The sequence below is a fragment of the Sus scrofa genome, chromosome 1, assembly GCF_000003025.6.
Source record: "Sus scrofa isolate TJ Tabasco breed Duroc chromosome 1, Sscrofa11.1, whole genome shotgun sequence".
In the NCBI taxonomy this organism is placed as follows: domain Eukaryota; kingdom Metazoa; phylum Chordata; class Mammalia; order Artiodactyla; family Suidae; genus Sus; species Sus scrofa.
Window position 1 is genome coordinate 223,070,352 of NC_010443.5, and position 27,417 is coordinate 223,097,768.

At 37.9% G+C, this 27,417-nt stretch overlaps 2 protein-coding genes across 3 annotated transcripts in view; one reads left to right on the forward strand and one right to left on the reverse strand.

Annotated features, from left to right (window-relative positions):
- Positions 1-19,328, reverse strand: part of PTAR1 (protein prenyltransferase alpha subunit repeat containing 1) — a 61,150-nt gene extending 41,822 nt beyond the window's left edge. Inside the window, exons 1-2 of the mRNA XM_005654497.3 lie at positions 19,114-19,328; positions 6,986-7,155 (exon numbers count right to left, since the gene is read on the reverse strand). Coding sequence (XP_005654554.2) covers positions 6,986-7,155; positions 19,114-19,199 — 256 coding nt within the window. The 5' untranslated portion in view covers positions 19,200-19,328. The remainder of the gene's footprint in view (positions 1-6,985; positions 7,156-19,113) is intronic.
- C1H9orf135 (chromosome 1 C9orf135 homolog) overlaps positions 19,344-27,417 on the forward strand; it is a 226,189-nt gene continuing 218,115 nt past the window's right edge. Inside the window, exons 1-2 of one of the 2 annotated variants that reach the window (XM_021064725.1) lie at positions 19,344-19,468; positions 27,070-27,176. The gene's annotated coding sequence lies outside the window, so the exon portion shown is untranslated. Of the gene's footprint in view, positions 19,469-19,508; positions 19,758-27,069; positions 27,177-27,417 lie in introns of those variants that run through there. The other variant, XM_021064735.1, reaches the window with a different exon arrangement.

Consider the following 27,417-nt stretch of genomic DNA (forward strand, 5'->3'; position numbering starts at 1 on the left):
CACCCGTGGCATATGGAAGTTCCCAGGCTAGGGGTCTAATCAGAGCTGCAGCTGCTGGCCTATACCACAGCCACAGCAATACCAAATCCAAGCTGCACCTGCCACCCACACCACAGCTCACAACAATGCAGATCCTTAACCCAATGAAAGAGGTCAGGTATTGAACCCAGGTCCTCATGGATACTAGTTGGGTTTATTACTGCTAAACCATAACCAGAACTCCTGTTTGTACTTCTAATTCAACTCTCCTCCCCACTCATAAACGAAAATGAATTCATCCTCCATGAAATAATTCTGTAAAGTAGCACAAGGCAAAAACTAATGTAGAAAAGTCTCCACTTTTCAACTGTGTGAAGAGAAAGGAAAGCCAATCAAAGTAACACTTTTTTTACTGGAGGGTCTCCTCCTACCAGGGCAACAGCAGCTGGTTGGGTTCAGAGTCCAGCTCTACTATTAAAGGAGAAGTTTCTGGGCATGTTCACTTAATCTTTCCATGCCTTAGTGTCCACCTCAGATATAAAACAGAGCTAATAAATGATTAATACCCATGAAGTATTAGGACAGTACCTAACACACAGCAAACACGTGATTATAACTCTTGTTACAAAGCCTCTGTCTCCTAGTCTGGTTCCACAAACAATACTGAGACTGGATGCCACCAGAGGGAAGAAAAGAATTACTTGAGCTGGCTGAACAGTGACTGCAGAGTGGAGGGATACTTCTCAAATGGCGCCATTCTCCAGACATACTTAAAACTCATCAACAGCCTTGGCCAACCATCAGTAGTGCCTAGTAATACCTACAGTCACAGATCCTTCTCCCCTCCACTCTGACAGACTGCTAACTTTTCCTGATTCAGGATTTAAATTCAGACAGGACCTCCTTTTAGAAGTATTTCAGTCAAATCCAAGAGGTAGAAGTGAAGTGGAATATCAGAAATAGAAAAGGGCCAATGAAGGAAAATTAACTAGGTTATAAATATTGGACATAATTAAAGAATCTGTCCTGAATCACATGTTTTTTTTCCTGCTCCTTTCCCCCCACTGGCTCTGGCTAAATGAGAGGAGAAAGGAAACCAGTGTTTCTCTCTCTCTCTGCTTTTTTTTTTTAGGGCCACACGCACGGCATATGGAAGTTCCCCGGCTAGGGGTCCAATCAGACCTGCAGTTGCTGGCCTACGCCACAGTCACACCAACACCAGATCTGAGCTGTGTCTGCAACCTACACCACTGCTCACAGCAACGCCAGATCCTTAGCCCACTGAGTAAGGCCAAGAATTGAACCTGCATCCTCATAGACACTAGTTAGGTTTGTTCCCACTGAGCCACAGTGGGAACTTGGGAAACTAGTGCATCTCAAGAGTCTATGACACGACAGTCCCTGCACTGGATCACACAATAATTCATTTGATCATTAGAACAACCCTCTAGGACCTGTTAGAATTCCCTTCTTTCGGTGTGGAAATAGGAAGTGGTTAACTAATTTGCCTGTAGTCACTGCTAAGTGACTTCAGTGTCCAGATAAATTGAATCTAAATCCAGGTCTGTTTTCTTGCAAAGCAGATGCTTTCCACTGTAGAACCTGTCTACAATTACTCTGCTATCTTCCAGTGAGGACTGAACCAAAAATCTAAAGATAAACACGTATAGTCAGCAGGTGACTATTTCACTTTCTACGTTTCACCAATTATAACGACATTTCTTTGCAGTTTTACCAAGATGTGAGATACTGCTATCCCTACAGTCTCCTGAACTTAAAACAGATCTCTCTCCCAACACCAGACTACACACCAGCAAATAACCATTTCTTTGTTACATACACTCCAATAGATGACTAATTCACATCACCTCACAGGAAAAAATGAATCAGGGAACATTATATACAGGGAAAAGGTAGCTAAATTTCAGCTGTAAAAAGGAGAAGATATAAGGATGCTACAGAAAAGTTACAGAAAAATCAATATGTTTTCTTTGCTGCACTGTTCCCTAGAAACAGCCCAAAATGGTCACTGGGTTTGACAACCGTTTCTAACACAGATATGTTTTCATGCATCTAAAAATAAATCCAAGGTCAACTTGGATCGATTAATCTCTTCCTCTAAAATACACTCAGGTTACCACAAAAAGAGAGGCTTGTAGAAAAGCTGTGTGGTGAACATGAGAAAAGCCCTGTTTATCACAGAGCATAGTCACTGAATCAATAGACTAAGCTAAAACCTCTTGCTCACCAAACTCTTGTTACTTATTTGACAAATATCTACTGAATACATAAAAATGCTGAGTTAATAGAGACAAGCTATAATCTCTCTTTCTAACAAACCCACAATCTAGCTGGGAAAAATACTGTTTAAATAATCAACTACAATAAAGTATTGTTAAGTTCCACTATGTACGCAGTATGAATAGGACTCCCACAGGAGAACAGAGGAGTAATTATTGCTTCCTGGAACAGTCAAGAAGTTTCACCTGTGTGTGTGTGCTGGCAAACGCAACAATAATGACAACATTAGACATGAACCTGACTTCAGCAAAGGCATGGAAGTAAGGCAGTAGTACACAGCGAAGTTCAAGAATGGAACAGTGTATGTTGTAGCTGAAACATGTATCAAATAGCTGCCATCTCAAATGCTTCTAGGATTCAAATAAATGACAAGGAAAAAAAAAAGAAAAAAGAGGCAAAGCAAACCTGAAAAGTAGCAAATGACAGTGCCTCAGTGTCTGAAGGGCATGAGGAAATTGCAGTCAACTGGAATAGGCTCACCTAGCCAAGAAATGCAGAGACTATGATCCCCAGCCAAGTGGTACTGGGCAGAAATGGATGCATGCAAGGCTTCTGATTTTTCAAGTGAAGACAGAAATCCAGATTTTTATCATAATTTTAAAAGTTCATCTTGCATGTTGGGAGATGATGTGAGAAAGAGGATGTATGTATATATGTATGACTGGGTCACTTTGATGTACAGCAAAAATTGATACAACATTGTAAATCACTGTAACTAAAATTTAAAAAAAATAACGTTCATCTTGATTTGAAATGTCTATCCAACTAATTAAAAACAATTTAAAAAACATTATACAAGCCAAAATGACATATACATGTGGGCTGGCTTCAGCCTAGAGGCTAAGTCTACAACCTCTGATGCTGAATATAAAGTAGAGGAAAAAGCTGGTAATACAATGGAATACTACTCAGCCATAAAAAAGAATGACATAATGCCATTTGCAGCAACATGGATGGAACTAGAGAATCTCATACTGAGTGAAATGAGTCAGAAATACAAAGACAAATACCATATGATATCACTTATAACTGGAATCTAATATCCAGCACAAATGAACATCTCCACAGAAAAGAAAATCATGGACTTGGAAAATAGACTTGTGGCTGCCTGATGGGAGAGGGAGGGAGTGGGAGGGATTGGGAGCTTGGGGTTATCAGACACAACTTGGAATAGATTTATGGAATAGATTTACAAGGAGATCCTGCTGAGTAGCATTGAGAACTATGTCTAGATACTCATATTGCAACAGAACAAAGGGTGGGGGGAAAATGTATACATGTAAGGATAACATGATCCCCTTGCTGTACAGTGGGAAAAAAAATTAATTATTAAAAAAAAAAAAAAAAAAAAAAGCTGGTAATGTAGCCTGGGTACAGATCATGAAGGCCCTTGAAAATGCCAAACAGTATGACTCTACCTTGTCCTTGTAGGCATCATGAAACAAGAGGTGGAAATACATATTTCAGAAAAGCATCTTTCAAACTGTGTTCTAAGAAGTGTTGTTTGAAATGACTGGCTAGCAGCATGATGGACATAAGATTACGAAGGGAGAATGAAAACATAGATCAGCTATGAGATAAAACATCTGTCCAAATGAGAAATAAGAAGTAGAGAGAAAAGGCTAGCTCAGTGAGGGACTGAGTGGGCATTCTGGGAAAGAGGGAGGAACAGAAGAAGATGACAGAAGGGCAGACTTGGGGACAGTCAGTGTGGGACAGAGCTACCCAGTCAAGACCTCAATGCCATGAACTCTTCTCTTGCTTTTTGTTTTTCTCATGGATTTTTCATAAAACGGAATCACCCCCTCTACCAAATCAAATATGGCTATTACTGCAGTAGACTTTTAAAAAATATTAGTTTCTAAGTAATTAAGCAGTGAGGCTGTGATGGTTAGTTCTGCTTAGACTAGGGTTAAACCTGACTGGCTATGGGGTACAAAGATTAAAGAGCAATGAATATTATTTCTCAGCATATCTGTGAGGGTTTTCCAGATAACATTAGCAATTGAATCTGAAGACTCAGAAGACTGCTCTCCCCAATGTGGGTGAACAATCTGCTGAGAAGCTAAATAGAACAAAAGGAGGAATAAGGAAGAGTTCACCTCTTTTTTGTTTCCTCTCTGTCTACTTGAGTTAGAATTATCTTTCCCAGCTTTCACTCTGGTATTTAAACCATTGGCTCCCCTGCTTCTCAGACATTCAGACTCAAACTGAATTAAATCACTGGCTTTCTGGGTCCCCAGATTGCAGAGAGCAGATCATGGGACTTCTTAGCCTCCGTAATCATATGAACCAATTCATCATAATGAATCTCATTTTATGTATATATAAAACTTTACATATATAAAATTTCCTAATGGTTGTTGCTATGGAGAACCCTGACTGATACAGATGATTTTCAAACATCTAAAGAATTCAGCACATTAATGGGAGCATTAATTCAGTTCCGTTAAAAAGGAAAAAAAATGTATCCCCAAATAAAGGTCACTTGCAGTTACAGAATACATTCTCAGGAGATGCCTAGATTTTGGCCTGATCAATCACACAGACACAGGCATTTCTCAAACTGTTCTTAAATTGCCAGCTTTCTTCACTTGGCTCTGCATTTTCATGAAATAAATGCTTTTTCCTAATAGTTTTAACTCTTTTTTCCTTATCAACATTCACCACTGTGTTCTTCAGTTCCCAAGTATGGCAGCATATTATGTTAGTCAGCCAGCATTTTCAGGTATCTTTTTGTCAAATCAGAAACTCATTTCCATATTTTTACCAATAATACAATATACAACCTGAGCAGTATATGACACTGAACCGAACTATGCTGTCCCTGCCCTCCAAAAAGGTGAAAGTGAAAACTATTTCCATGAGGATATAGGTTAGGATAAAATCGAGTTGCTCTGGGACACACCCACAGCTACATCATAATTCAAAGCTTAGATGCCAACTGTTTATGTGAGTGAGCTTAATCATTTGACCTTCTACCTGGGTTCTCCTGTGCCTATCAAAATTACATGATGAAGAGTTTTAGCAAAGCCTACAATGCATTGCCCAGAAAAATAAGAAACAAGAAAGTAGAGAGAAGAACCTGGAAGACTATAGGAAGAAGGAGGTATGGGCTAGCATACATTGAATGATCAAAGCTAATGAAGGGATACACCAATAGCCTTTAACATGTTAAAATTCATACTGTTTCTTCCCTACAAGATCATTTGTCTCCCCCTCAGAGTTAGTTTGGTGTTGGCTCAATTATACATTTCTGTGTGCCAGAACATACAGAACACAATTCTGTTAGGCAAAAAATAACTTGATGGATTCTTCTGGTGCTACTTTGTACATTAATGTTGCTAAAAACTACATAGGGTAATGGAATGGAGAATGAAAGAGGAGCTAACAACAGACATCCTTACCTTTAAGTTTCTAACTAAACTTATGCCTTTAAGTTAAGTTTATGCCTCTGCTGTGCTGTAAACTTAGACATAGCCTTATAATTAATAAATACATATTAGTGGACTAATTGAAACACGGAAAACAGAAACTATTTCACATTAAATCTTCAAATCAGACTCCCTTTTCTTCTGGGAGTAAACAGGGAAAAGTGCTATTAACCTATTATGACAGTATATTAAGGTCAATGCCAAGAGAAACACAAGGAAATCAGTATGTCCTACCTTTGGCAATACTATTCTCCACAAAGAGATTGTTTCTCACTCAACTGTAAGCTTCCCAACTAAAGGGAACATGTGTTATTCATCTTTTTATCCCCCACAGTACTTAGCACAGCTTCTGATATGAGTAGGTCCTTGGTAACGGCTACTGAACTTGTAATTAAAATTCTCTAGAAACAAAGTTCTTATTCAAAATTAGCCACAAGGCATACTGAGCACTTTTTGAAGATGCTACTGTAAGTGGGGAGGGGAATGAGCTTTACAGGAACAGTCGAGAATATGGTCTGGATGAGTACTCTCCAAAAAAAGTGAGAACTCTGGTCTTTCACCTAAAAAGTAAATAGAATTTGTGTGCTTGGAGGCCTAATACCACACAGAGGGGGAAATTAGGAAAAGATACCCGGGAAGATAAATGGAGATTATTTGATGCAGCAAAGAACTGTCTCACAGAAGAGAAGAAATGAAGGCTGGGATGGTTTTCTTTGCTAATTTCAGACCAGGAACAGGACACAAAGGGCCAGAGCTTAATGGGATTCATAGTGCAAGAGCACCATCATAAACCACTGAGTTGGTTCACAGTATAACTACCACTGTTGCACCTTTGTTACCTCATTTGGAATGCTACTAAATGAGTTCTGTTGCTCATAAAGTACTAAGGGAATTAGAAACCAAAGAATTGGAGCTTAGAGGGACTAGAGTCCACTTCATAGATTTTCAAACTTTTTTAGCCATAAGATGCTTCCTTCAACTATTTTACAAATGACCTTAACACATAAAGAAATAAAATCAGAGTATCTGTTTGCAACTGGGGGGCTGGCACCCTGCTTGAGCCATCTTCTATAGAATCACTGTGGAGGCAAAATTAGAAAACTAGTTATAAGTCCAAACTCCTCATATGACTAAGAAGTTAAGTACCTGTTTAGGCAGTGAATGAAAAAGTCAGAACTAGAATCCAGGAATGCCAACACCAGAAGTTTTTTCCCCTGTATTTCATGCTACTTCTAAAAAAATCAAAGAAAAAGAATAGACTCCATACTTACCATCTTTGTTCAGCCATTGCTTTCTTGTTCTGTACAAAAGGAGCTTGTTGTGGACATACGGTAAAAGGAACTTGACACACCAGCTCTCCACACCAAGTTTGTTTTCAACCAGGACTATGGGGCTCCGGTTATACCTAGCTTCAGGACATGGGATCAGGCCAATTTCATCTCTTAATATGTAAAACATAAAAAAGAATTAAAGATATGATTACTAGCCTTCTCAAAAATTTTCAAATCCTATCAAGTGTTTGAAAAAAAACTGCACATATTTCCTTCTCTTAAAAAACATTATTTAGCTCAACCACTGGATTTATAGAAATAGTAATTTTTAAAAAGTTTGCTAATACTGACAAAGAGTATGTGAAAATTAGTATGTTGCACTCCCTGCTGACAGGAATAAAAACTGGTCTAATCTTTATAAAGAAATTTGAAAATGCCTGTCAAATTCCACTGTTCAGAAATTATCCCATGCCAAAATATATGAGTTCATTGGATATTTATGGCAATAGTAAAACAAAACTGGAAATGCTCTAAATGTGTAGCAGTCAATATAAGACTGTTAAAATAAATATGGCTGATCCATGTAAGAGAGCTGTAAAAAGAAATAATAAGGTAAATTTGCATATGGTGGTATGGAAAGGGTGCCAAGATATAGAAAATGAAAAAAGCAAAATGTCAAATACAGTGTGTAGCACAAAGCCCTTTGTCTAATTTTTTAAAAAGATATATAGATGCACTAAAATTTTTCTTGGAAGCTTACCAAGAGGATAAAATCCCCTCCTTCTCTAGAGGAGAATTTTACTTTAATACAGTTTAAATTTTTTAATTATTTGTATATATATTTCCGTTTTTTAAAAAAATGTCAAACATGTATTTATGCTTGCCTGCTAACAAAAACATGTAAAGCACATTATCAATTAAATTATACTGCCAGTGAGACTGTGGGCCATTTCTTTTCTTCTTTATAAATCTTTATATTCATTTCTAAATTTAAAAAACATGCTGGAGTTTCTGCTGTGGCACAGCAGGTTAAAAATCTAACTGCCGTGGCTCAGGTCGCTGTGGAGGTGTGGGTTTGATCCCTGGTCTGGTGCAGTGGGTTAAAGGATCTGACATTGCTGTAGCTTTGGCATAGGTAGCAGCTGTGGTTTGGGTTCAATCCGTGGCCCAGGAATTTCCATATGCCATGGGTGTGGCCATAAAATTAAAACAAAAACCAAAACCATGCTAATAGGAGTTCCCTAGCGCTCAGTGGATTAAGGATCTGGTGCTGGCACTGCTGTGATGCAGGTTCGATCTCTGGGCCCAGAATTTCTGTAAGCTTGGAAATTGGAAAAAAACGAAAACAAAAAAACATGTTAATAAATGTTGTTAAAACACAAAATATTTTTCAGGACTTGATCATCTTCATGTATGGTGGCTTCTATATCCCTTAATCCACCTCAACTTAAGTTGAAAATTTACATTACAGGAAGAGATTTAATAAACAATATATAGGGCAGCAGACTTACACAGTAAATGAAGCAGCAAACATTACAATGTTTCTGTAAAACCTGCACATACACATGCCTTTCAATTATAAAGAATTTACAGTTCTTGCCTATGTGAAGTAGTCTTTCTCAAAGAGTATGTCCTTACCTCAATGAATAACTAACAAGAAACCTTTTAATATGAGCAGTTGACATACATAACAGTATTTTTAGAGTGTATAAGTAGATAATGATGATGATGATTTGCTCTTTGCTTTTTAGGCCACACCTGTAGCATATGGAAGTTTCCAGGCTAGGGGTTGAATAGGAGCTGTAGCTGCCAGCCTACACCACAGACACAACAAGGCAGAATCTGAGCTGCATCTTTGACCTACACCACAGCTTGTGGCAATGCTGGATCCTTTACCCACTAAGCAAGGCCAGTGATCAAAACTGCATCCTTGGAGTTCCTGTCGTGGCTCAGTGGTTAATGAATCCGACTAGGAACCATGAGGTTGCCGGTTCGATCCCTGGCCTTGCTCAGTGGTTAAGGATCTGGCGTTGCTGTGGTGTGGCACAGGCTGGTGGCTACAGCTCTGATTAGACCCCTAGCCTGGGACCCTCCATGTGCCGCAGGTGCAGCCCTGGAAAAAGACAAAAAAACCCCAAAAAACTGCATCCTCATGGATACTAGTTGGTTCGTTACCACTGAGCCACGATGGGAATTCCAAGTAGATTTTTTTTTTAACGTATTTTTTTTTTAAAAAAGAGTAAAGAACGTGTTTTCAGAGTTGGGTGTGATGCTTTGGAATGGGGAATGGGGATAGTACATTGGTTGATAGATGAAAAGAGGCAACTTGTTCACTTGCAGGTTATAAGAAAAGCACTTTTTTTTTTTTTTTGGTTAGGCCACCATCACAAACTGATGGGAGACTGTGGAAATAAAATTAAATCCCTCCTGGAAATTCTAAACTGGATAGCTCAGAAGTAACCTACTTTCTACCGACCATTTCATTAGTGACACAGGGATATACCGACCTAAGAGGTGCTATAGGGATTTTAAGTCACTAACCTTTCTTTGAAGCTGATTTAACTCCCAAGTAGATTTTGGGACCTAAGGCTTTTTGTTCCAACAACTGATTCAGTTGATTCAGGGGTGTTTTGATGCACAGTGCCAGTATGATCTAAACATTTTCTGAGTACTACAATGAATTGAATATTGTGTTAAGTTATGAGAATGCAAAAGTGAATAAAACAAGATGGTCCCAGGCCACACAAAACTGATAGTTTTGCTAGGGACTTGTGTACACATCTATAATAAATGATAACACTTCATTCTAATAATATAAATAAAGTTCTTAGGAAGAATGGAGCAATGCTGAGATAGCATCTGAGGCCAATTTCCAGTATTTCAAAATATATTTTTGTATTTGGAGACATGAAATCTATCTAATTCACTCTCAGGACAACTAGCACATTTAGATCTAAAACTGACTAGATACACGTCTGAGTCTATTATTTCCCAATTTCAGGTGTTACTCTATAAAATAGAAAATTTTAAAAAACTAGAATTATTTCAAGAAAGTGTTTTCTGAGATCTAACAACTACTTACAAGACTTCAAAGAACTGCAAAAGTCAACAATATAAAAGTTTGAGTAACAAGAATAAAATAATCAGCTTCTGAGTAGGCTATTGGGGGGGGGACTTTTTTTTTTTTAACCTAAATTCACAATGTAAAAGCCTGCCTTGCTCACTATTTACAAGAAAAATAAAATGTCCAAGTAATAATTTGATACCTACATGAAAGGACAGAACCAGACACGCAAAAAACAAACAAACAAAACAACAACAATAACAACCCCCCCCCAAAAAAAACACATAGCTTTATTTTAGGTGGTTATTATCCTTGCAAGAAATAATTTTTTCTCTTTTTATTTTTTCCATGCCCATGGCATGTGGAAGTTCCTGGGCCAGGGATTGAACCTGTACCACAGCAGTGACTGCAGCCACAGCAGTGGCAAAGTTGGATCCTTAGCCAGCTGAGCCACAGGGGACTCTCCCAAGAAATAATTTTAAAAAACAAGAAAGCTGGAGTTCCCATAGTGGCTCAGCGGAAATGAATCTGACTAGCATCCATGAGGTAGCAGGTTTGATCCCTGGCCTTACTCAGTGGGTTAAGGATTCAGCATTGCTGTGAGCTGTGGTGTAGGTCACAGACAGCTCAGATCTGGCATTGCTGTGGCTGTGGCGTAGGCCAGCAGCTGTAGCTCTGATTAGACCCCTAGCGTGGGAACCTCCATAGGCCACAGGTGCGGCCCTAAAAAGACACAAGACAAAAAACAAAGAAACAAGAGAGCCTTGGATATAGCAGAAGCTCAATAACTGCTACTAATACACTGATTATCACTGTACTTCAGGGGTAATATTCAAATATATAGTTTTCAAAGAATATTGCCTCTAGATTCTCCAAAAGAGTATTACCTCTGAGTTCCTTCTAATTCAGTGGGTCCAAATCCTAGCTCTGTCAGTATGATACAGACACCTCTCTACTACATAGATCTCTCTCTCTCCTGTCTCTTGGTCTCTACAGACCTCAATTTCTTCATTTGTAAAATGGAGGAATTGTATTTATCTCTTAATAAGGGAAATGGGATACTAGGTCTCATCCAACTTTCATGCTTTCAAATTTCATGACTTGATAAACCTGAAAACTATTCTCAAGTAAGGAGAATGAAAACAGTCACATCAGGGAATACAAAGCACTGGGGAAAAAACACCAAAACATTAAAAGATGTAGGATGTAGAGATAAAAGCATGCAATTGTTTAAGGTCCAGGGTTCTGGTTAGTCTCCATTCTACCACTGATCAATGTGAATCTGACTAGGTACCTCCCATCAGTATCCTCATCTGAAACACAGAAATAATAATGCCTTCCCTGACTGTTATGAAAAGCAAATAATGCAATGTAAAGAATATAAGGTAAAATATCAGGCAAAGATGAAGTATATTATCATTAACTCAGTTAACAGTCTGAGGTCAACCTTGAACTCCTTGGCTAACTCCCTGAGAAACTATGGCAAAGAAAGTTAGGTGTTTGTCAAGTTATGCGATGCTAAGATGCAGTGTTTTGTTGCTTCCTAAAAATATAGTATGTACTTTACAAATATAGGTAGGTCAGTAAGATTCCAAATAACACTGTGTTTGACTTTAGACTTGTATGTCTAGTCCCTTAGGTCACAGTCCACTTTTTCCCAGACAATTTAGAATAAAATTCCAGAATCTTTTTTTTTTTTTTTTTGTCTTTTGTCTTTTTGCCTTTTGTTGTTGTTGTTGTTGCTATTTCTTGGGCCGCTCCCTCGGCATATGGAAGTTCCCAGGCTACGCCAGAGCCACAGCAACGCGGGATCCGAGCCGCGTCTGCAACCTACACCACAGCTCATGGCAACACCGGATCTTTAACCCACTGAGCAAGGGCAGGGACCGAACCCGCAACCTCATGGTTCCTAGTCGGATTCGTTAACCACTGCGCCACGACGGGAACTCCCCCCAGAATCATTTTAAAATTGGAAGGGACCTTATTTCTCCAGTCTTTCATTCTGTCAGATGAGGAAACAGATCCTCTGAGGTTAAGACGATTACCCAAGAGCATAGTACTAGTGTTTAATTCAAAATATGGACCTACTAAAATCCTTAGCCCTAAACCCTTGACACTACAATGAAGGTAAAGACAAAGCAAGCAGGATTAAGATGAATCCTTCTAGATTTCTAGCAAGATTCCTGGCTATTTAAATTCTAATTTCATACAGAAAAAGCTGGAAAACTCAGGAAAAAAAACCTCAAAGTCACTTGTAATTCTCTATCATTAGTAATGCTGGATGTGAATCTTTTTTTCTAAGTAGTTTACAAAAGTGCCATTATACTGGACATACTCTTCTTTAATCCTTTTTTTAAAAAAATGTAACTATTTACATTAAACATTTTCCAATATAATTTTTATATTGCAATGAATGTGCTATACACATTAAATACATCACCCGTTATTTCCTTATGAAAGAGTTCTGTAAGAGAAATGTCTGACTGTTTCACTACCACCAAATTACATTCTTCTTTAGTTTTAGGTTTCTGGCAATTTAGATTCCTGGTGTTTAACAAGGAACTAAAGTAAATACCTGCATTAGCAAGGTCATAGGATCTTTAAAGACATGAAGATTTGGGACACTGATCAAGTTTCAATCTTCCCAAAGAGAAACCACAGTGCTCACTTTTTAGGTTACATCTGAAGGCAGCTCCAAAGGAATAACAACACGGAACAAACCTCACATTTACTTAAAAAGATTATCCACCACATGCTCTACCTCCCTTAGTGCTTCACTTCACAGTGGGGATCCAATAACTTACAGATGAAGCTCAAGGTTCATACAACACTGATACTGACCTTGTTCCTCATGTTTAGACAGCTTCTTTTGTCTGTATTTTTCAGAAACATCATCAGTCTAACTGGAGTAGGTCTACTTAATACGTGCAAAAGTAATATTGACCAACTTCCTTTCTGGGAGGGAAGGATGGTCCTCAAATATTAAAACTGAACACTGTAATATGAATGATTAAACAGAACACAGCCCAAGATTCAGGAAATGGTACAAATCTTTTAACAGAAGTTATTTTTTTTCCTTTCAAACTCCAATTCTTTCTACAATGACCAAAAAGGAAAGTCAGCAAAATATTTAAAAGAACTGACCTTTGAATATTGATAATTAAAACTTTACTGGTGATTAAGATATTTCAGAAGCCTCTTAGCCTCTCTCAATTCTAAAGATTACTAACTTTGTCACTAAAATCATATTACTGACTCTACTTAGAAAAAAGCTACACAAATTATTACTGTCTAGTGCTTTTTATATGCAATGCTCTGTATTAGGTTTTACATACACTATTCATTTATTCCACACCATAATTTTATAAAATATGAATTTTTTTTTTTGTCTTTTTTTTTGCTATTTTTTGGGCCACTCCCATGGCATATGGAAGTTTCCAGGCTAGGGGTCTAACCGGAGCTGTAGCCACAGGCCTACGCCAGAACCACAGCAATGCGGGATCCGAGCTGAGTCTGCAACCTACACCACAGCTCACGGCAACGCCAGATCTTTAACCCACTGAGCAAGGGCAGGGACTGAACCCGCAACCTCATGGTTCCTAGTCGGATTCGTTAACCACTGCGCCATGACGGGAACTCCCTAAAATATGAATTTTAACTACATTTTATAGATGAGCAAAGAATCTTCTGAGTCTACTCAGCTAGTAAATGACAAACCAAGATTCAAATCCAGGACTGTGAGACTGCAGATCCAAACTTTTACAACTATACAACAGTTTAAATAAATAGATAAAGAAGCAAGTGCAATAAGTCAATTAAAATTCTGCAGTTTCCTATTCTTCAGTGCAACTTGTAGACAATCTAAAACTGTTTTTCATTACCGTTGCCTTACTCAAAAATTCCCACTGGGGACTACCCACGGCCTAGGAAGTATATTTTCCCTGAGTCAATTCTTATCCATGCCTCTTTTCTCAATTTAATTGCCATTTCCTTAGAAAACTATCTTGACCTTCTAGCCTAAATTATGCCTCTCTGTTATTCTTTCAAAGTATCCTTCTATCCTTTGGGGCTCTTTTCATAATCTGTGGGTTAACCTGTTTAAAGTTTCATTGGGCAGGGACCAAGTCTGTTGTGTTCATCAATCTATATGCCACTCCTAGCCTTGTATACCTAGAGATTAGCACTGTATCTGTCAAATAGAGATGTTTTTTTGCTGAACCGCATGCCTGGAATGAAATTAAGTCAGATAGTCAAGGACTTCCATAATCTGGCCCTACTTTTATCTTTTCAACTGCATTTTGCTAATTTTCCTCAATTCAGTGCACCTTATGGAGGTCTTTGGCTCCCTCTCCAAGCGTGTAAATTCTACCCTGTCTTCCAAGTGCAACTCAAAAACCCACTTTCCCTAAAGAGTGCTAGCCCAGACATACCCAGCCTCCTTTTAAACTTCTAATAGACTTATATAGGAGTTGATGATCATACTGCTAGTCCAGCTTTTATTACAACTGTTTCGCAAGGCTAATGTACTGTTCATACATATAAATCTTAGCCTCCATCTAGACCTGCACTGTGCAATACAGTAGTCACCACGTATGTGTGTCCATTATGTATAAATCAATTAAAATGAAATAAAATTGAAAATTTAGTTCCTCTTTCACACAAGCCACATTGAAAGCACTCCCTAGCTACAATGGTTAGTGGCTACGCATATTGGACAGGACAGATAAAGAACATTTCCACCATCACAGATTTTTCTGTAAGTGCCTTCAAGAATTGTATTTTAGGAGTTCCCGTGGTGGCTCAGTCGTTAATGAATCTGACTAGGAACCATGAAGTTGCGGGTTCAATCCCTGGCCTTGCTCAGTGGGTTAAGGATCTGGCGTTGCCGTGAGCTGTGGTATAGGTTGTAGACGTGGCTCGGATCCTGCGTTGCTATGTCTCTGGTGTAGGCTAGTGGCTAGAGCTCCGATTAGACCCCTAGCCTGGGAACTTCCATATACCGCAGGAGCGGCCCTAGAAAAGACAAAAAAAAAAAAGACCAAAAAAAAAAAAAAAAAAAAAAAAAAGAATTGTATTTTGTACTTCTTTGTATTCCATACTGTGAAAATATTTTTCTCTACATAAATAGTATGAGCTCAATGAATATTAGAGTAATAAAAAATAACAACTTTCTAAATAAGAACTTTAACATGACCCTAATTATATTGTAAACAGTTGTCTTCTACATTAGCATAGGGTCTATATATTAAGCTAATGTCTGTCTCTGGAACAAGCCTTTACGTGTTTTCCAACAGCATTCTTTAAGAGTCAACCACACAAACATTTGTACGGTATTTTTCAGTTTATAAAGTGTTTCTCATTCATCATTTAGTTGGCCGATATATTTTCTAAGGAAATAGGGATTCAGGTTAAACCTAATACTTACCTAGTGCCAACAAAGTGTAAGATACTGTGTGAGGTGATTTTCCTGTGCTTTCATCAGCATCACAAAGAGGAAACAGGCTGAGCAAGAGTAACCTATCCACACTCACTAGTAAAAAGAATCCACATTTCACCCATTGCATCTTCAACACTACTGGCCAGAAATTTCCAGAGACAAAGTCAATATGTTTACTGGAATAGATGTTCACTAATAAAATTATGATATGTCTTGTATTGGAGAAAAAAGGACTACAAAAAGAATGAAAAACTTTCTAGTATAATACTGAAAAGTGTAATCAGGTACTAACTTTGAAGGTAAATGATGCTTTTTTTCTAACTAGAAATACAGCCTATTTATTTTGGAAGTAAAAGGATTAGATGAAGGGAAGAAGCATGAGCAATTCTGAAAAGTCCAAATTATAAGACATTTTAAAATGTTTTGTAATATTATTGAATATATTCTTTTTATATATTGTATTTTTTTTCTTTTGTCCCTTTGCCACTTTTTTATTTTATTTATTTTTTTCTATTTTAGGGCCACACCTGAGGCACGTGGAGGTTCCCAGGCTAGCAGTCAAATCAGAGCTGTAGCCGCCAGCCTATGCTACAGCCATAGCAACCTGGGATGTGAGCCACATCTGCGACCTACACCACAGCTCACCACAGCTCACAGTGAGACAGAATATTAACTCAGGTAGTCAGGGCAGGATCATGGGCTTTGAGGTGTTCTTTGATATGGCCACTGATTAACATTTGTGGCTTAAGGGCTCCAGGGAGTAACATCCCCACAGGCCTTGTTTACTATAGGGAGTGTACCTATGCCTAGAGAGACCTTAATCTCTAATTCCCTGTGACTCAGTTTACAGGAAGAAAAGGACAAAGAAACTATGAGACTTATAGGACACTTCCACCCCTAGAACCCTATGGACAAGGACTGATATAGGTAACTAAGCAAGGCCAATGGGAGAAGACCACATCTCTCTGCACCCCACATTGGTACCCGCCCCATCTTTAAGGGATAAAAACCCCTATGGGACAATAGAGAAGTGGGGGGACTCTTCTCCCCCCTCCCAGAAACGCTGGAAGCTATCTGCTTTCCTTTAATAAAGACTTTGCTTGCTTGCTGCCTATGTGTCTGCTGTGAACAAGAACCCAGATTCCGGTATCATCTTTCCGGTATCAACAGCATCGCTTAGGCCAGGAATCGAACCCATATCCTCCTGGATCCTAGTTGTGTTCAGTAACCACTGAGCCATGAAGGGAACTCCTCTTTTTTTTTTTTTTTTTTTTTTGGCTGTGACTGAAGCATGCAGAAGTTCCTGGGCCAGGGACTGAACCTGTGCCACAGCAGTAACCCATGCCAAAGCAGTGACAACACCAGATCCTTAACACACTGAGCCACCAAGGAACTCCCAAAGATATTCTTACTGTAGGGAATATGTGCTAAAATATAGCTGAAGATTAATATTAAACAATGAGTTAAGCTATTTAAATTTTTCAGACCTGTAATTATACAGCATTATTTCAAATGCTCAACTTATTTCCAACTTTAAACTCTTGAATGACTCAAATGTTTATTAATAATTATAAGTTAATTACAATTGATAGAGCACACTGATTAGATTTCACTGTAAAAATGCAACATAGGGAGTTCCCATTGTGGCTCAGCAGTGATGAGCCGACTGTATCCATGAGGATGAGGTTCAATCCCTGGCCTCGTTCATTGGGTTGGGGATCTGTTGTTGCAATGGGCTCTGGTGTAGGTTGTAGGCATGGCTCAGATTCCCAGTTGCTGTGGCTGTGGTGTAGGCTGGCAGCTGCAGCTCCAATTTGACCCCTAGCCTGGGAACTTCCATATGCTGCTGGTGCAGCCCTAAAAGTTAAAGAAAAAAAAAATTAAGAAAGAAAAATAGAAAAGTGCAACATGCGGGGCGGGGGGGGGCATTAAAATATTTTACGAGTTTCAATAAATATGATCCATAAGGACTAGGATGTGTTCCAAAAGTTCCAAACTTCACTGTGTCACCCTGCCAAACCAATGAACACTCAGTCTCAATTTCTTCAAATATAAAATACTGATGCTTTTCTAGTTTACTTCAAAGAAGACAAAGAAAGATGATTATGGTACTTATTAGTCTTTTTTCTAACCTCTGCCTTAATTTTTTTAAGAAAAATAACTGCAATGATAAGAAAATAGGCCCTTCATTTGTCCAACTTTTTTTTTGGAGGATGTCTCTGGTTTGTGCTAAAGCTCTCATTCTCAAAAGGGACTAAAAGACTGATATACAACAAGGCATCAAAGCATTCTTTAGAAGGCCCAGTACCCACTATGGTTACTGGCAGGAAATCATTCCAAACACTCTCATTCTGAAAAAGGCAGCAGTCACTAGGGAGAAGGAAGAGGACCCTGTTAGAGGCAGCAGGTGTGGTTTGAGGTCAGCAGTGTTTTGTTTTTAATGAGGCACAGTTGCAGGTCTCCAATTGAGTGCCACAAGGGAGCAAGACATCTGAGGGCATCACCTTGAAGGAAAAGAACACTTCATCTAGATGAAGTTTTGGCACCTCTTTTAAGCAGAAAAGCTTAAGGAGTTAGAATAGTTAAAAAGAATAATTCATGTGTTTCAGTTGAAAGAATAAAATATTAAAAATAAACTCCATCAGCAATTAAAGTGAAAATAATGTAAAACTGGATTCTGTGTTTCTTTCTTTTGAGGGGAGAAGGGATGAGGGAGAAAGGATGGGAAAAGAGCTACACTCTTGCTTTTTCCTTATTCTTTTGTATAATATGTAACATGCCTCTTCTTTTAAGTTTTCTTTTCACTCGTTACATGAAAGCCTAAGTGTCAGAAAGAAAGCAGTCTCTTCTTGTATCCATCCGGAGTAAAATGGAGAGGAAGGAGGGAAAGATACATGTGTCAGTTTTGTGGTGTCCTACTTAAAGAGGGCAGCAGTGTTCGAATAAAAAGAGTTAATAGGCTCCCTGTAACTATGAATCAGCTAATGCTAAAAAGTGTTGAGGTTTCATCTGCTTTACACCAGACCCAACCTGTGCCTACAGAAGCTACACTCTTGAGAATGCTCTGTTCGCTTTTAAAACAAAATGTCCCTCTACAATCTTGGGTTAGGTGAAGCGAAAGTCAAAAGCAGCCTGAAACTACCTCTGGCTAGTAACTGAGGGTCTTCTGGCCCATGGAGAGTACAGACGATCGGTAACCCCTCCTTACGAAGATCCGGGAGGAGCATCCAATGAGTTGAGTTAACAAAGCACACACAGACCCACAGTGTGTCTTTGCCCCTATACCTTAAATGGATGTAGGACATGGACTTACAGGTGAAGTCTTCCGAGTTTGGTGAACTCCTGGGAAAGGAGTGGTAGGGAGGAGAACCAAACAAAGTCACTACGTTTTAATTTTCTGAGGTCACTTCTAGGGACTCAACCGCAAACGCCTTCGGGTAGCGGAAAGCGGGCCCCGCGGCGGCCGACAATGGTCCAGCCCCGATCTAGCACTGTTCGCTCCCGAGAGGAGCGCGTGGGCCAGAACCCGCCGCCCGAGGTCGCCTCCAGGCTTGGCCCCGCCCCCGCCCGCCCCCGACGACCCCCGGAGGCAGCGCAGGCAGGAGGAGCTGCGGGCGCGCGACTCACATGTGTGGGTTCCTCCTGAAGGCATTGGTGATGTCCTTTACCACCCTTTGCACCAGCACCGCCACTTCTTCACTCGTCTCGGCCATGTTGGTGGCGGCAGCGGCGGCTCGCGCGCGCCTCCGGGAGAGCGCCGAGCCGCCCGCGGGAGTTCCGCGGGGAGCGCGCCCGTGTGCGCCGGTTTGGCTGCGCCCCCGACCCCGCTCCTCGGCCGCCGCGGAACACTTCCGGGTCAGCTACCCTCCCCCTCTCCGCACCGGGGGTGTGGTCCCTAGTGGGGCTCCGGTGGTTGGCTTGGTCCCGGACTTCCCAATTATTGGAGGAGATGGTGCTGCTGGTTTATTTACAGTTACTTCAGGTCGCTGTTGTACACATTTTGTTTTAATTTCTAGTCCACTTGGGGCTGAGGAGGGAGGGGTCCTAAGATCACTCCAAAGCCGGAGACTGGCCTGAACAATCCTCTCTCAGCTGTTCAGGAAACGAGCCAGGTCCCAGAATGCTCCGAGAAAGTTTAACCAAGAGTGAGAGCCCTGTTAAGCAGTTAGTCCCTTGGCACGGTATGAGAGCTTGTCTCTATTTTCTTAGTTGGAGAGATGAGGCCGCTCAGAGACGCTCTTGGTGGAATGAGTCCCAATCGGACCTTCTTGGTAACCTCATTTTGTACCTGCCTGCCGGTTCTGGCCACTGGGCAACTCTTTTCAAAAAGTTAATTTTAAAAAATTACTAAATGGATTAAAGGAAGAAAAAGGAGAATAAAGAAAAAGTTCTTTGCTGTCATGTTGAAAGTAGAAGTACAAAGCTGTTTTTCAGATCTGGTGTCCTTTGAATGGTGCCTGTTAATTTTGGAGTTAAAAAAACAAGGCCCGGTTAAGGTTTGTTCTTAATAACTATTTACCCTGCTACAAATAATTTTTATAAGAAAAACTGGCTTTCTATTCCGTTTGGATTTTGAAATGCCATAAATCAAATTTTCGTATATCAGATTTTCTTTCAACCTTCTCTGTTAGAAAAATCTGGCTGCTTTTGGTTCAGTTCCTTTTACTTAAATCCTTGAAGTGTTATCTTTTAAAAACTTTTTTTTTTTTTAAATGCAAGTTTAATGTGAATGTATGTGGAGCATTTGAAGTAGAGTTGGTGGTAGTGAAAGTAAAAACCATACACAGGAGGCAAAATTGTAAAGCAATGAATAAAAAATATAAATGAACTATATTCAGTGATTGATACTCCCTGTGGGTATGTTTAGAAAGGCAAGACCTGCTGTATCGACACTGGTCTTCTGGTTTTTAAAAGAGATAGAAGTTGCATAAAATTGTAAAAAGCAAGATGGAACATGTTTTAGTCAGGTCAAACAAACCCTAACTTGTTGGCAAATTCTCAAATGAGGCAGTAGATTGAATTCGTTTTTAGATTCCAAGCCCAAAGACAACCTCTAATGTCCTAATTACTCTTAAAATGTGATACCAATTCTGAAATGTTTTGAGTTCACTGATAGTCTTCTTCCTCTTCAAGGAATCAGAGCCTTGCATCCTTTCCTAATAGAAGTGGGAAATAAATCCTGACTTCTGGGGCAGATCTCAAAGAACTGCACTGAAATATAAATTTTTTTAAGAATTTATTTTTATCTTAAAAATTAGTGTGATTTTTTTGTTTCACTCTAATACATTTAGAGGGAAAAAACCAAACTTTGTCCCTAAATCTTGAAGTGAAATTGATATTCCAGGAAAGTAACACCTCTATGGTTCTGTGTGTCCCCTTCCCATATACACACACATATATGCACACACACCCTATTTATACTCATTTGAAAGGTGTGAATTATATGTCTCATGTTTCTTCTGAGTTCACAAATTGTATCACCCAATTATTAAAGATCTGCTATGTTTAGAATTCAAATTTTTTATAGTTAAAGTATACTGGAACTCTGAGCCAACCCTCTTATTTTCCAGGTAAGGAAGCTGAGGTTCAAAGAAGAATTGAAATTCATGTAACTTTAATAATGATACATGTATAAGAATAGGATATGATAAATTTAGCTTTTTTTTTTTTTTTTTTTTTTTTTTTGTCTTTTAGGGCTCACCCATGGCATGTGGAGGTTCCCAGGCTAGGGATCCTATCAGAGCTACAGCCACTGGCCTGTGCCAAGCCACAGCAATGCCAGATCTGAGCTACATCTGCGACCTACACGACAGCCGTGGCAATGCTGGATCTTTAAACTGCTGAGTGAAGCCAGGGATCGAACCTGTGTCCTCATGGATACAAGTCAGATTCATTTCTGCTGAGCCACGAGGGAAACTCCTAGTATGATTTTTTTGAGGATTCAAAGATTTATGTTCCGGCATCTGCAAAATACACATACTAGTAATGCGATATTGTAAGTAGCTTAACTGCACCACATTGGGAACTGATTAAATGACAGCAAATCTATATGCTGAAATACTATTTGGTCATTTAAAAGCACATTGTAACTAGAGTATATACCAAACTCTTAGGAGGAGGTATATTTATAGGAGAATTTTACTAAATAATGCAAAGAACAAAATATAATTTTTATAATAAAAGTTTTTAGGTGTTCCTGTCATGGCTCAGCGGTTAACAAATCTGACCAGTATCCATGAGGAACAGGTTTGATCTCCGGCTTGTTCAGTGGGTTAAGGATCCAGCATTGTGGTGAGCTGTGGTGTAGGTTGCAGATGTGGCTCAAATCCTGCTTGCTGTGACTGTGGTGTAGGCCAACAGCTATTGCTCTGATTCCACCCCTAGCCTGGAAACTTCCGTATGCCACAGGCATGGCCCTAAAAAGCAAAAAAAAAAAAAAAAAAAAAAATTTTTTTAGAGTATATGTTAAAATGTTGGATGCATTTATTTGTTGATAAGCAAACTATCTCATGCATACTAATTTTCTTGAAGATTGATTTTTAAAAATTTTATTTACATTTGATTTACAATGTACGTTAGATTTAAAATGTTGTATTAGTTTCGGGTGTACAGTAAAGTGAATCAGTTATACATATACCTATTCTTTTTTCCCATACAGGTTATTATAGAACATTGCATAGACCTCCCTATGCTACACAATAGGTCCTCGTTAGTTATCTATTTTATATATACCAATGTGTATGTGTTAATCCCATCCTCCTGATTTATCCCTTACCCCCAGGGTTTCCCCTTTGGTAACTATAACTTTGATTTTGGAATCTGTGAGTTTGTTTCTGTTTTATAAATTAGTTCTTTTATATCATTTTTATTAGATACTGCATGTAAATAATATCATATGGTATTTTTCCTTCTCTGACTTATTTCACTTAATATGATAATCTCTAGGTCCGTCCATGTTGCTGCAAATAGCATTGTTCTTTTTTATGGCTTAGTAATATTCCAATGTATATATTACCATATTTCTTTATCCAGTCCTTGGGTGATGGACATTTAGGTTGCTTCCATGTCTCGGTTATTGTAAATAGTGTTGCAAGGAATACTGAGGTAAATGTATCTTTTCAAGTTATGATTTTTTCCAGATAGATGCCTAGGACTGTTCCTTAATGGAACAGTACGTACATACCAGTTTACATTCCCACCAACAGTGTAGTAAGGTTCTCTTTTCTCCACACCCTCTCTAGCATTTATTGTTTGTAGACTTTTTGATGATGGGCACTCTGACTGGTGTGAGGTGGTATCTCAATGTAGTTTTGATTTGCATTTCTCTAATAATTAGTGATGTTGAACATCTTTTCATATGCTTTTTGTCCATCTGTGTGTCTTCTTTGGCAAAATGTCTTTTTAGACCTTTTGGCCATTTTTTGAATTGTTTGTTTTTTGTAAAGCTACATGAGATGTTTATATATTTTGGAGATTAATCCCTTGTGGTTGTTTTTTTGCCCATTCTGTGGTTTGTCTCTCTCTCTCTTTTTTAATCATTTCCTTTGCTGTGCAGAGCCTTCTAAGTTGAATTTGGTCCTATTTATTTATTTTTGTTTTTATTTTTATTACCCTAGCAGGTGGGCCAAAAAAGATATTGTTGTGATTTATGTCAGAAAATATTCTGCTTATGTTTTCCTATAGGGGGTTTAGAGTACCTGACCTTAACGTTTGGTCTTTAAAACATTTTGAGTTTATTTTTCTGTATGGTGTTAGAGAATGTTCTGATTTCATTCTTTTACATGTAGCTGTCCATTTTTTAGCATCACTTATTGAAGAGACTGTCTTTTTTCTATTATATAGTCTTGCCTCCTTTGTCATAGATTAGTTGATGATACGTATATAGGTTTATCTCTAGGCTTTCTATCCTATTCCATTGATCTGTATTTCTGTTTTGTGTCAGTACTGTACTGTTTTGATGACTATAGCTTTGTAGTAGAGTCTGAAGTCAAGACTGATTCCTCCAGTTCCATTTATCTTTCTCAGGATTGCTTTGGCTATTTGGAGTCTTTTGTGTTTCCATGAAATTAAAAATTTCTTTGTTCTAATTCTGTGAAAAATACCATTGGTAATTTGATAGGGATTATGTTGAATCTGCAGATTGGTTTGGGTAGTATAGTCATTTTTACCATATTGATTCTTCCAATCCAAGAGCTTGGTATATCTTTCAATTCGTTTGTCTTTGATTTCTTTCATCAGCATCGTGTAGTTTTCAAAGTATTGATCTTCTGCCTCTTTATGTAGGTTTATTACTAGGTATTTTATTTTATTTTTATTTTTTTGCTTTTTAGGGCTGCACCTATGGCATATGGAAGTTCCCAGGCTAGGTTGAATTGGAGCTGCAGCTGCTGGCTGATGCCACAGACATAGCAGTGTGGGATCAGAGCCGTGTCTGTGACCTATATCACAGCTCATGGCAATTCCAATTCCTTAACCCACTAAGCAAAGTCCAGGGATTAAACCCACATCCTTGTGAATACCAATCAGATTTGTAACCCACTGAGCCACAATGGGAACTCCAGTATTTTATTCTTTTTGATGTGATGGTATATGGGATTGTTTCCATAATCTCTCTCTTTCTGATCATTCATCGTTGGTGTATAGGAATGCAAGAGATTTCTGTGTAGTAATTTTTTTCTGTACAATTTTAGCAAATTCATTGATGAGCTCTAGTAGTTTTCTGGCCTCTTTTTTGATTTTGTATGTGTAGTATCATTTCATCTGCAAACAGTGACAGTTTTACTTCTTTTCCAGTTTGAATTCCTTTTATTACTTTTTCTTCTCTGATTGCTGTGGCTAGAACTTCCAAAACTATGCTGAATAAAAGTGGTGAGAGCAGATGTCCTTGTCTTGTTCCTAATCTTAGCAGAAATACCTTCAGCTTTCCGCCATTGAGAATGATGTTTTCTGTGGATTTGTTATATATGGCCTTTATTATGTTCAGGGAGTTTCCCTCTATGCCCACTTTCTGGAGGTTTTTGTCATAAATGGGTTTTAGATTTTGTGAAAATCTTTTTATGTATCTATTGAGATGATCAACCCAGGCTTTCAGAAAGCTCTGAGAACTTAAAGCTCATTAGAATTCAAAGCACAGTTATGTAACTTACTGAAACAAAAGGTTATACATCAAGTGATAATATCATTGGCAGTTTACACATCCATATCTGCACATACAAAGTGACTAGTGAGTCCAGGGTCATCATGGCCCCTTACAAAATTAAGAAGGAAGGTTATTTCTTAGGAGTTGTGACTCTTTATGAGATTAAGAGGGAACATTATCTTCTAAGGAGGTCTGGCTAACACAGATTTACAACACATACTAAAGGCGAGGGAGGAAGCCCAACCCAGCAAAGAAAAAATTTATTTTTAAATTTTTCTCTTCTTGTCATGAAATATGAGTTTTATTTCATCATATACAAAACAAATTGTACATCACATATATATAACCATATGTGTATATGTATATATTGGACTGAGATGATATAAACTAAAGCATTATCAATGGTTATCTTCATCTGGTAAAACTGCTAGAGATATTTAAGACCTTATAAATATACATTCTTTATATTACTCTGAATGTTCCAAACTTTCTACAACTAAAGCCTAATATATGTGTTTAGGGCACTGGTGGAAAGGAAGTTACCAAGGTGGTTTTAATGACAGGCCTAGTACGGTTGACCCTTAAACAACATGATAGTTTTGAGAGCTGACCTTCCACTATTTAAAAATCCACATGTAATTTTACAGTTGGCCATCCATGTCTCTGGTTCTAGGTCCTCCTTATTTGTGGATACCCAGGGATTCAATCACGAATTGTAGTATTATACTATTTTTTATTGAAAAAACAATCCATGTGAAAGTGGACCTGCAAAGTTTAAATTCTTATCATCAAGAGTCTACTATAATTACTTTTGTGAAGAGTTGGAGATGACTTTATAATCTATTTCCATCTTTGCTCCATATTGTTCTACTTTTATCATTATGATAAAATGTATTATTTTTACATTTTATCATTATGATAAATGTATTATTTATCACTCAATTATTTGGATTTGAAGTCCATTTTACCATGTTAACATTATCCAAGACAGAGTGTAAATAGTACTAAACAGTTTTCACCATGTGCTGACTGTAGTTAAAAAAAACAAGCTCATTGGAGTTCCCGCCGTGGCTCAGTGGTTAACGAATCCAACTAGGAACCATAAGGTTGCGGGTTCGATTCCTGGCCTTGCTCGGTGGGTTAAGAATCTGGCGTTGCCGTGAGCTGTGGTGTAGGTCACAGATGCAGCTCAGATCTGGCGTTGCTACAGCTTTGGTGTAGGCCAGTGGCTACAGCTCCAATTAGACCCCTAGCCTGGGAACCTCCATGTGCCGAGGGAGCGCCCTAGAAATGGCAAAAAGACAAAAAACAAAAAAAACAAAAAAAAAAAGCTTATTTGCTCCATCAAAATATTTAAGTGCTCAATTTTAAGTGCTTCATTGTAATACTACATTGTGACTAACAATATACTTATAGTAAGTGAAACCTCAATGTAATCACTGTCCTAAAATTTAAAATCCAAGAACTTACTAACAAAGAAGGTATGAGAAATATAATACTAGTCAAAAAGTCACAATATCAACATCTTTTATGAATTCTTAAGAAAACTCAATGGGAGTGATTTTATCTTTAAAGTTTTTATTAAGGACCATTCAAGAAAAGGAATTAGAAATTAATAAATTTTAAAAGACATATTTTAAACTTACAGGAGTTTTAGTATACTTTTTGTCTATTATGTAGTTTATTTTCCCAAATACAAAACTTCATATGTGGTCAAGAACTATTTTTTTAAGTCACAACCATGAATGCAAATGCCAACTATTTTTACACTTAGTTGATGTATCTATCACTTAATTATTTCTTTTTTACCAGAAAATTCACGTATTTATTTTTATTTATTATTCATTTGTAATTGAAATATAGTTGATTTACAATATTGTGTTAGTTTCAGGTGTATAGCAAAGTGATTCATATGTATATTTTTTCAGGTTATTTTCCATTATAGGTTATTATAAGATATTAAATATTGTTCCCTGTAACATTTCATTATTATAATTGTTAAGATAAAAATGAGAAAATACATGTAATAGCACCTTCAAACTGTGAAACACTGTATAAATTGTTACTTATTTCTCTAAATAATATTATTATAGGTAAATCAGTGTTAAATGCAATAGTAAACTAATACTAAGCTAAATACCAACTTTCAAAATGAAATTATATTGTTTAATATTTCTAAGAGAATTATACTATTACAATTAACCTCCTAGTGAAAATATGAACTTTTTTTTAACCTGACAAAGTAGGTAAATGTTATAAAGATGCTTATTATGATGATGACTTTAAATGACCAGTTAATGCTGTTGTTGGAATCCATGATGATAGAGGAATGAAGATACTAATTATATAATATTATTTTTGTTGCTGAATAAGTGGTTTTTTTTTTTTTATTTGTTAGTTCCAAAATGTCATTCTTTCCTTTTATCCTCTTCTTCCTACCACAGAGGCCCAAGAAACACATGATGTAATCTTCAGAAAAGATTAGAAGAAAGTGTCTGGAGAGAAAAAGAGCCAATCCAGAACTCGCATATGGAAATGGCTAGGGAGATGGGTATGTCTTCATGTGGAATTAATATTTCTCTTGTACGGAAGATGTCAAATTATTGTAGGAGTTTTTAGTAATATGCCATTTATGGATGCCTAAGGGAAAAAGTACCCAAATATGAGTACATTCTTGAGTTATTTTTTGCTTTATGTTTTTCTTATTCTTCAGTGTAAATATAATAATAATACAGACCATAGACAGGTTAAAAAAATGATAATTGAGGAGTTTCTTGGTGGACTAGTGGTTA